This window comes from Mangifera indica, chromosome 6 (assembly GCF_011075055.1).
Source record: "Mangifera indica cultivar Alphonso chromosome 6, CATAS_Mindica_2.1, whole genome shotgun sequence".
Lineage (NCBI taxonomy): Eukaryota > Viridiplantae > Streptophyta > Magnoliopsida > Sapindales > Anacardiaceae > Mangifera > Mangifera indica.
Window position 1 is genome coordinate 2,889,832 of NC_058142.1, and position 11,506 is coordinate 2,901,337.

General features: G+C 32.8%; 2 protein-coding genes across 2 annotated transcripts; both read right to left on the minus strand.

Annotated features, from left to right (window-relative positions):
- Nucleotides 1–1,326: 1,326 nt before the first annotated feature.
- Nucleotides 1,327–2,735, minus strand: LOC123218486 (non-classical arabinogalactan protein 31). The gene is made up of 2 exons (XM_044639950.1): nt 2,235–2,735; nt 1,327–1,797 (listed from the first exon to the last, which is right to left on the minus strand). The coding sequence occupies exons 1-2, from the start codon at nt 2,677–2,679 to the stop codon at nt 1,502–1,504; spliced, it is 741 nt and encodes a 246-aa protein (XP_044495885.1). The 5' UTR covers nt 2,680–2,735; the 3' UTR covers nt 1,327–1,501.
- Nucleotides 2,736–7,666: 4,931 nt separating this feature from the next.
- Nucleotides 7,667–11,506, minus strand: LOC123218487 (eukaryotic translation initiation factor 3 subunit D-like). The gene is made up of 2 exons (XM_044639951.1): nt 9,684–11,506; nt 7,667–8,053 (listed from the first exon to the last, which is right to left on the minus strand). The coding sequence occupies exon 1, from the start codon at nt 11,399–11,401 to the stop codon at nt 9,686–9,688; it is 1,716 nt and encodes a 571-aa protein (XP_044495886.1). The 5' UTR covers nt 11,402–11,506; the 3' UTR covers nt 7,667–8,053; nt 9,684–9,685.

Below are 11,506 nucleotides of genomic sequence, written 5' to 3' on the forward strand. Positions count from 1 at the left end.
ATATAATCAAAATTTTTTGTACAATAAGTAACGTATCAATCAGTTGAGAAAAATAAACAAATTAATCAACTTAGATTTAAAACTTCAGATCAAAGTGAGTCTTTGTATAAGCCATAAGAGAGAAAAACACAAAATTAAATATGAGAATTAAGAAAGAAATATTGTTGGGCTCTTTTTAAATGAAAGTGACATTTTCATAAATAATTGAAAATAAAAAAGACAATTTTATACTTTAAGTTAACCCAAAAATTCAAAAATATGACAAAAATACAGTAAACATAAAATACGACATATAATTCATGTTTAATATGAGAAGAGTGTAAAATACGTATTTAATATATTTTGGATTCAAAAATTCTTTTAAACGTATTTAGTACATAAATAATATGAAAATATAAATAATACACAAATTATACACATATTTACTAACTAACGCTATAATACCAGTCATTTATTCAAAGTTCAAATCCGAACTACCCAAATCAAATCTTTGAAAATTTTGTTATTCATCTAAAGTCAAACTAAAAACCATCAGAAATATCAAACATAACAATTTAACATTTTTACAAGTTTGAAACCATATAATTCAAGTTTATAAACTCTAATTATCGTAACCGTCACTCATCTAAACCGAAACTCAACGAAATCACCACATGTGAAAGCCATTAGGAACACTAGCAACCCAAACTCAAACCCAATGAGAATTATTAAAAAATAATAATAATAAAGAATAAAATAATTAAAATTGATATAATAATTTATTTTTTTGCCACCATTATTTCCATTAATGTAGTTAAATTGTGGATAAAAATAATGGTTTATTCGGGTGAAAAATGTAATTTAAGCATTAATTATGTGAGTGGAAAATTGATTTAATAAGATAAAAAATGTAAATCATTAGCCAAAAAGTAGACACGATTCCAATATGTGACATGTTTTAATTTTAGAAATTTCAATGTCCGCCATGAGGGAGACCGCTCTTCGTATCAAAAGATTTACCCTTTACTCTGCTTCGTTTGGTTGCTCAAGTTGCTATATTTATATTCACAGTGTCGTCTTCGAGAGGAAATAGGATAATGGTATATTTTTTAAAAAATACAAATAAATATATATTATTAAATAATTAAATAATTTTAAATTAAATATAAAATAATAATTAATTATATAATAATTTATAAATATAAAAATACATGAAACCAATTTGTATCTCGAAACAAATTAAATTGTTAAACCCATTGATTAATATCAAAATTTATATTATATTTATTAAATAAGAGAGTTTAATTATAAAAAACATTGCCCAATTGTTATAGTTAAAACAAAAAATGAAAAAACAAAGTCAGTTTATTTATAAAATATACCGACAATACATAATTTATTGTAAAGCAAGCTCCATTACATCATTAACTTAAATCCTTCAATATGGGCAAATGTCGAAAAACAGATCTGGAGTTTTAAATGACAACGGCTAATGGAGAACACACTATTAGTTAACAACAATTTAATAGCATTTGGGTTCAAAAGCAAATGGCCCAACTGAGTAAAGGAAAAACGGAAGCTTGTTGGCCGTAAACGGTTTTTCCGGCCTTAACACGGCACCGGTGGCTCCACCATGGAGCAGAGATGGCTTCTGGCATGACGGCATTGGCGATGAGACTAGTGAGACTTTGCATTTATGGGCTCCGTAATTGGTGACTGTCTTTGGTCCTTGGAGGAAAAAGTAGCCGTTCTTGTCGGTTTTAGCCTCGCCCTCTTGTGGGTACTTCGTGTTGTTGCACTGCAGCTTTACAGTAGCACCTGCAAGAAAATATGGATAATTGCCATTATTTTAATTGCTGTGTCAGTATCTTTTACTGTTTACTTTTTTTTTCCTTTTTAATTTTCTTCGCTTGTGGTTTGAAAATTGAAATAAAGAAAAGGACAATGCATATGCGCCTAAAAGAAACACCATGAAAAAAGGAAAGCCAGCAAATGCCTTTTTCGTGGTTCCATGCACCTAGAACTAAGAGAAGGAAAGAGAAAACCCATCTCTGACATCTATGTACAATCATACATCCATGAAATGTGTATGCAAACATATGTATGCATGCTAAACAAAACATAAATACATGTTATCACGGTAAACATTGTGTTCAAACTTCAAACAAAGGTAAAATCTAAAAGGAATACGGATTTCAAGAGTGTCATTCAGCTATGAAGTAAGAAAAGTTTTGAACTTTAAAGTTTAAACTTACCTAGAATGGGTGAAGCTCCGGTGAGAGTGTCAGATCCCTTATATTTGCAAGACTTGCAATAAACAACGCCTTGAACAGCGACAAAAGACCTTGGCAAAGGGTGAGGATGAACAGGGGTTGGAGGGTGAACGGGGACATGGCTAGGGGGATGAGGGGTTGGAGGGTGAACGGGCGCATGGCTTGGGGGATGAGCGTGATGGTGGTGATGGGAGGGAGGGTGAGCCGGTGCGGTAGCAGGTGGGTGAGAGGGAGAGTGAGCAGGTGTAATGGCAGGCGGGTGAGCATGTTTGTGGTGTTGGCGGCCATGGTGGTGGGGGCTTGGTGCAATTGCGTAGCCTCCGTGATGGTTAGGTGGCTGAGCTACGACACTCTCACCCTCATCAGCAAAAACAGTGTAGGAGCTGAGTAAGAGCAGAGAGAGATGGAAGAGAAAAGCTTTAGCCATAATTTCTTACAGATGGCAGAGGAAGAGAGAGCAATGGAGAGAGATGATGAAACGTAGAAGAAACGAGGAGATTTATAGGGGTTTAACCCGTGATTCTCTGCGGTTTTTGATGACAAAACATGGGGTTTTCATAATAGGTGGGGTATCATTTTGAAATAAGAGAGAGAAATTGCATGCAAAATGAGGAACAATGCAACGTTTTCTTTTGATTAGGTTTATATATAAATGGAATCTTTATTAATTTTTTTTTTAATTTTTACTTATTTTAAGACAATTATTAAAATAGTTCAAACATGTTTGAAAATGTATGCCCCTACCCCAACGGGTATCGGTTTGAAATTTACTGTTTGTATATTAAAATCAAAACTCATGACTTTTGTAATTTTGGAGTCAATTATAAAATATAAAATTTTCTTCCAACTTCAATTAGATTAAAAAAAAAGTTTTCAACTAAACACAAATTTAATATTTAAAAATAATAAAATATTATTTTAAATAGTATTTAGTTTAAACTTGACTTAGTTATATATATACAAAGTTCAAGCTTGTTGAACCGTAAGATATTGACTCAAGCTTAAAAGAAATAAATAATTAACTAAAACAATTAATTGAAAAAATAAATAAATAAAATTTAACCTTATAATTCATATATTTATCAATTAATTCTATATTTAAAATTGAAAATTAAGATTTTAAAAGTATAAGTGAAAATTTTAAAAATTTTAGAAATTTATTGTTATTTTATTCAAATTGAGGATTGAGTTCGCGAGTTAACTGAGATAGCCAACATCTAACTCAAGCTTATCTTAGGAGTTAACTTTAAGCAATTTGAAATCAAGCTCAACTCGTTAAACTCGAGTGTTCAATTTAACTAAACAAATTCTGAGTATAAACAAGTCAAATTGTGAACGATTTGACTCATTTGTAGTTCCAGCCAAGAGACTTTTGTATACTTTAAACAAATGATTAGTCTTGATATTGTCTTATTAGTCAATTTATTTTTATTCTTAATCTATATATTTTATAATCATTTTTTAAGTTTTTTAAAATATCAGACAAATTAAAAGTTTGATATTAACGTATCAGTAAAAAAAAGATTGAATTTATATATTTTATATATATATATAATTTTTTTTAATTACTCAAATATTTCCGTTAGAGCTGATAAATTAATCATTTGAATTCAAAAAATAGGAAAAAGCAACAATGGGTGTCTTCAAAACCATCGGAATCAATGCGACATTTTTCCATGTAATGGAGTCGACAAGTGGCTCAGAGGTTCACGTGCAGAGGTCGGAGTAGGCTCTGAAATTCTGCACAATTTGCAAGGCAAAGTAGAAGTTTCCAAGGAGCCTTTCGATCTCTGAATCCTCCCCTCTCTACTTCCATTCAAAAACGTATTCTTGTAGACGTTTGAGGAGGGTATGGTATGGGTAAACAAATAAATTAAGTGCATAGTCAGCATGGAGCCAAGAGAACTTCACCGTTGAAGCCCTGTCCCCAGCTCATAAGAAAATATTAAAATACAAACACCACCTTTGACTCAATCATAGGTGGCATTGGGGTGGGTAGCTGGGTTCATCTTATCTCTAGCAAAGCATAGAAAAGACATCAAACAAAAGAAATGTCAGGAAGAAGACAGAATTGCAGCCGCTTTATGGGCTAGAAATATTAATAAAGAATCATGAACTCCTAATACTAACCCACTATTTTGTCCTTAACCATGCAGGTGAAATAGGTGAAGGTCTGGATTTAATGGTCTCCAAATGATAGATAGAATGATAAAAAAATTTGAAATTCTTAATGAAGAGAGAGTTTTAATGTGGGATTCAATTAATGAATTTAGGGTTTATTTATTTGATATAATTAATTTAATTTTATCAAATAATTCAAATGAAATTTCTTATAAAAAATAAAAAATCTGAAATTTCATAATTAGTTAGTCAATCATGGTAAATAAGTAAAAAAACTAATTTTGAAATACCTCGATAAGAGATTTAAATTTTTACTGTTATTCTTATAATCTCGGATTTAAATTTTAACCAAGCAGGTGAAGTAGGTGAAATTTTGGATTTAATGGCCTCAAAAAATAGTTGAAATGATAAAGAAAATAAAATCCCTGAGAAAAGGAATTTGAATTTAGGGCTTGTTTGTCTTATATCAAAATTAGATTTTTAATTTATTTAATTAATAATTATAGAATTAATACTAAATTTAAAATTTTTTTATTCAATATGATTAGTGCAATCTTAAAAGATAATCTAATTAAAATAGGGTTTGTCGTAAAAAAAAAAAATTTAGGTTTCGTAATTGGTTCATCAATCATTACAAATAAGTAAATAAATTAATCTTGAAATATCATCATAGGATTTATATTTTCGATAAAACTATGTATACTTATTTTGAATATATAAATATATGTACACTTATATGTGTCATTATATGATTGACTAATTTTAAATTATAAATAAAATAACACTTAATCAAATAATAATATTAATAAATGTATATAAATTTATATATTTAAAATAAATACGTATAACATTACTCTTAAATTTTTACTCTCACCCTCGTAATCCTTTTTATTTACCGCTTCAACTATTTTCTTTGGGTTAAGGAAATAATTCTTTGGTCATTTATATTTGACGAGAAAATATTAAGACCATGTGAAGTCCGAATAACAATAAAATGCCAACTTTTATAATACCTGAAAAGAATGAAACTGGGTTAATTAATTTTCACCTTGATTATATGATTTTTGCATAAAGTAAAGATTGAAACTTTGGAAATGACGATGATGACCTTCATTTCCAAATTTATTAAAGTCATAAGGATAGAATTTTACTTAATTATGTGAAATCACACATGTGGCCCGTGACGTTCCGGTGATTGAAGCTACCAGGGGAAGTTCGTTTCACCCATAATTTGTTCTGGTGGCTTAGGATACCAGGGGAAGGTCATCGGTGTGTAGTGTGTTCACACTGCCAGTCACATGTGATTGAAAATAATGCAGTGTTACACATGTGATGTTTTCAAAGTGGCTTGATATGTTGTTTAAAAACCTACACGCCCATTGCTATGTTATTAGTTTTCTTATTACAATTTGGTAGTTCAGAGTTTGATATATTGCTTAAAAATTTAACGTCAATTATTAATAGAAAGTAATTTTTATTTTTTAACGATGAAAAAAACGTATTAAGAAGATAATGAGGAATAGTTATAATAACCAAAAGTTTATCTACTTGTACTATATATAAATGTAAGGTATTTTGTCTATATTGTATCATGGATTGAGGTGACAAAGGGTTGAATAACTTATAATTTATAAGTTGTGTCAAAGTATATATATATATATATATGGTGGATTATGCTAAGAAGGTAAACGGATCAATTTGACATAATTGATTTTTAAAAATTAAAAAACAAATTAAATATATATTTTAAAGTTTGTAAATTAGATCCATGAAAAGATTTATCTTTTTCTATTATAGAAATGGATCATGAAAGTCTTCGAAACTAAAACATTACCGTTGTAGCTTAATGTCGCCCTGGTCCCTAGAAAATTGTACATATGAAAAACATTTTTATCATTTGAAGAAAATTAAAAGCGGTCTTATATGCATGATAATATAATAAAAATGTAAATCCTAAAATCAAAAAGAAAATTTGTAAAAGCACTTCATGGGTGATAAGGACTAGAGGTATCGATAAAGAAAATCTAAAAAAAGTAATATAAATCAAAAGAGGAGAGATTTTATATATAAAAGCGTGGGTTTAAGTTTTTTTTTTATAACATATATTAAGCTCTTAATTTATTTATTTTAATAATTATACGATCGATCATTAGATATAAGATTTATTATATTTAATATGATTAATTTAATTTTAATCAAATAATTCAGTTTAAATAGGATTTTTTATCAAATAATAATAATAATAACGAGAAAGAAGAATTGGTAGGTAATGGAAGTAACTGTTTCAATCATTTTACTTATCATTAAAGAAAACTATCCCAAGTTTAACGGAAGAGCATATTCTAGCATTTCCCTGAATTTAATCGAGCCTTGAAATTCAACATAATAAGCTCACGGGATTCAATGATCCCATGTGACAGAAGAAAGTCAAATTATTTGAAGCATTAGAATAAGTAGTTAAACTTGCTTAGGGTTGAGGGCTGCTTGCTTCATTGACTAGGCAAGAGAAATTTATGAGCTGCGGCCATTGCGGAGGTGACTGCCAACCAAGGGCCATTTAATCAACCAGCTGTTGTATTTAACCGAGATTAGATTTTACAATTAATCAGCTCTATCAGTGAAATTAAAATAACGAATATATTTGATTTATTGTTGGGAAGCTTGCAAGATCGATGAAAATGGAGCATCGAGGTGGATTTTCGTAAACAATTAGATAAAAATAAATCCAATAATCTACTTATAATAATCTTCTTCATGAACTTTGGATCATGCAAGAGTGTATTAGTTATATATATATATATATATATATATATATATATATATATATATAAACTATTCATTTTACATTTTTGTTCGTAAATGTCGGCTTTCCGTTTTGGTATCGACGAGATCAATTGGGCGTAGCATTTTTGGGTCCGAGAGTTTTATTTGTGGTTGCAGGGGGAAAGCTCCTGCGATAATCCTAGCTGCAAATGATGGCCTGCTAAAGACAAATGCTATGACGATGGGCAAAGAATGCTAACTGATGGTTTCAAATCATTTCATCATTGATATGTATGCGCATAAAGCCCTGGTTCATACGTTAGGTGTCATGTGAAGAGTCAAGGCTGGCAAACGGGAAGCTTTTGTTTAGGGTTTATCAAAAATTACTCTGGTAATATTACTGAGCTAACGAGGATATAAATTTTTTTATTTGTATTTTTACCTAATATCGTTTTAAAAGAAGTGAAGTTTAAACTTGAAAATTATTGTTCTGGTAAAAAATGGTAGCTAAACAGACCAGACAAATCAAATCGTCGAATTTCCATTCAGTTAAGTTTGACTGGACTGAAATGGTTCATAAATTGTAGAATTAACATTCAGAGTTATTTCATTCTACCCAAAACCAAACCGATTTGGACACATTAAAGTTCCACGCCCAATGAAATTTATCTGTTGAGAAAAATCCATGTATTGGTGGCTAGCTCAGCTATGCACTTCAACAGAAACCCCAAGACAGCAAGTACAACTAACAGGTTCATTTATCCCTCATTCATATATTCTAGCATTACAATGCCAAAAAGATAATATACTCTTGAACAAAATATCCTGCTCAACTACCCAAATCCATCTGCAAACTAAGAACATCAAAATGGAAGCAAGCCATGCTTGGAGCTTAGAAGCCTGGACGTGTCACAACCCTGCAAACACCAGTCACCAGCGGCTCTCTTAATTTCAAAAAAAAAAAAAATTTACCTCTAATTTGAGCAACAAATGAATATAAAAATTTTTGGAATAAATGCCAATATATAAACCAACATATGCATGCTCTACCATTTACACAATTGAAGGTGTGTAACTTGTTCAAAAAATTCTTTCAAACAATAACTAGCATTCAACAAGCAGAAGAGATTACGCAAATAAATATGTCATATGATGAAATACCCTGACAAGTTCAAAGAATCAAGAATTAGGCAATTTTAAACTCTCGGAATTTATAAAGCCAGAAATGGAATATGAAAAAGAACAAGAAGAGTGAGAGTGAGCTATACATGTAAATAAAAAACACAACACTGTGTAATTGACCCATACATGTAACTAAAATAAACAACACTACGTAAGCGACCTATATATGTAACTAAAATACACAACACTCACTGAGTATACCACCCATTCATCACTTCCAGACCAAGCAAACAATCAGATATATAACGTTAATCACAAAATCTACTGCAAGGAGTTCTCTCATTAGCTGCATATGACACATCACATCATAGAAGAATGGAAATCCACAATTCCTTCAAAAGACTAGCATATTTATTTGATGCTAAAATTAAGGGCTTTCAGGATAGATACCATCTCCTCCCTTCCTCTAGATTTTACATTTGAAATATGAAATTAATTTTTCTATCCAAATTTGTGATGTTATACTTCAGTGATAGAAACAAATGATTTGCAAGTAATCATAATCAGCTATGCTAATAATTATCTTGTTCGTGCCAGATCAAGACTTATATTATTACTATGAACTAGTTAGAAGAAATTGCAAGAGATATTAAATAGACTGGAGGGCCAAATAGAGGAATCAAGAAACAGTAAGTCTCCATAACAGAAAACGCTTGCCAGAAGTAAGAAAATCAAAGAATTTTCTGAAACAGCATGACATTGTACTTGAATGATGAAAACAAACCAACAGCCTAATTTGCAAGTTATCATAATCAGCTAAGATAACAATTATCTTGTTGATGCTAGATCCAGATTTCTGACGAAGTTGTCTACTTCTATATTACATCATAATCAGGACACAAAATCATGCTTGTAGAATCACCTTCTAAAATTAGCAAGTGAAAGATTGTATCTAGGTGGACAAATAGCAATTTCAACTCAAGTAAACAAAGAACGAATTTCTTTGAGATGAATAATCAGGAAAAAATGACACAAATTCAACTAAGTAGATAGCCCTAGAATGAAGGAAAACAAATAGCACTACTTCAACTCTCCTTGGCACCTAGGCACTTAATTCAGATGAATCTATTGGATGAATCTATTGCACAACAAAAACACAGAAAGGACGTAACATAAAATGCTAAAGCCAAATTTGGCAACAGAACTGGAACCTATCAATTCATTAAAGAAATTTGAGCTTACAATTTAGCACATTAAAATTAGAATTCAGAAAGAATTAGCAAGCATAAACCTTAAGTATTAATTAAATATTTCGACAGCTACAACTTCAGGACAGAAATTAGACAGCTATGAAACATAAAAGGTATAACTCATTGAACAACAATTATTAAAGCAAAATAAACAGGAATAAGAACAAAATCTTACTGCTAAGCTTGGGAGTCAATCACTTTATCCTCCAAATCGTTAGTTGCTTCAACTCCCTCGACATTCTCCACAGGTGGCTGCACCTGCTCCTCCTCAGGCAAGGGTTCTTCCACATAATCATTCTCAAATGCATCTGGTGGAACGTCATAGATCCTCACTTGTGGCTTAGACGGATCCTTAATGAGCACATACTTTCCCTCGTTCAACTTCATGCACAAATCCACAATACTCTTCACAATGCCCCACATATTTGTGGTACTCAAATTAATCTGGGTTGCAAAATCCCGGGGCTTATACCCCATAACAGCCAATATCACATGGTTAAAATGATCACGTGGGTGAACCCTTGAAACATATCCCAATTTCATCAAATCAGCACTTGCCAACAACGCTTGTGCTGTCCACTTTGCCAGCTTATTTGCATTGTTCTTCAACTCAGTGGCTAAAACAGCACCCCTCTGAGTCTCTAACTTCTGCCTCCAATCAACACCAGAGTATTTCGAATCAAACTCATTAAGTGCATTCAATGTCAAAAATGACCTCTGATTGTTAACATCCACAACACTCTGTACCTCACACCTTGCAACAATATACATATCATCATCAAGCTTCCACCTCCTATACCGATAAGCCACTGAAGCCACCTCCTCTCCTTCATTAGCAAATGGATTCGGCTCATCAAAGGTCAACTTATTCCCATCTCTCACCAAAACTTGCTGCGAGAAGTTCTGATTTATATAAGCAGCCTCAACACCCAAAGAATGGGCCGAGTTAATATCATCTTTAGCTTCAGGTAACGGTTCTTGAGAAGTCTCATGCACAGATAATAAATCTAACTGTGACCCATCTCTTTTATCAAAAAATAATTTATTGCCAACTCGTTGAACTACAATATCCCACGAATAAACTGACCTCGCTGCGCACATAAGCGTGGCCAAAATCGCATCAGTGGCAAAAACAGTAGCTTTATCTTCATTCGCCAGTCTCCTAATCACTGGATCATCAGTTGTAGTCACCTTGAAGAAATTCCTATACTTGAATCTTTCGAGTCTGCGCTCATTCTTTGGCGTCACCCGATCATACGACCTGTCGTAGTACTCCAGAGATCCACAAAGCAACAAATCTTCAGGCTCCGGCACACTAAACGACAATTTGGAGAAAGTCGAAAACGGAATTTGATCAAGCATGTTCCACTCGGGCTGAATATCAACCGACGACTTGAAAATTGCGGCTTCGCGACGCGGCTGGTTAATATTCGAGCGATTGTGATTGTAGTGCCTATCTCGGCGGGCCCGCTCCTTCTCTGCCTCGCGTTTACGAGCCTCGACTTCCTCATCTCGGCGTTGCGGGAGCTGAGGTCGGTTGTGCTGGTTGAACCGCCACTTCGGGCCGAACTTGGGCCGGGGCGGGGGCTTTCCATCTACGAGACGGAAGGAGGAATCCTCATCAAGATTTGCAGACAGGGGAAACGAGTCGTCAGCAGAAAAATCGAAAACAGTGTCAGCCGGGTTCTTGTTGCCTGTATTTGGCCGGTTAGATTGATTAACGAAGACGTTTCGAGTCCAATCTGCGATCCGACCTAGTTTCTCAGAGCGAGAGAAAGGAGCGAACGGCACGTGAAGAGGGAGAGTTGAGGTGGCGGTGGTGCTGGATTCTAGCGGTCCCCAACCGTCGGCGTTAAAAGGCACGGCACCTATCTCAAATTCCCCGGACGTCATGACTGTGACTGAGTTGTAAATTCGATATGTGAAGGCAAGTGCTGTTATTATGAGGACTTGAAAAACCCTAGTTCTTACACAATTATTCTCTCAGTTTCCGTTTTC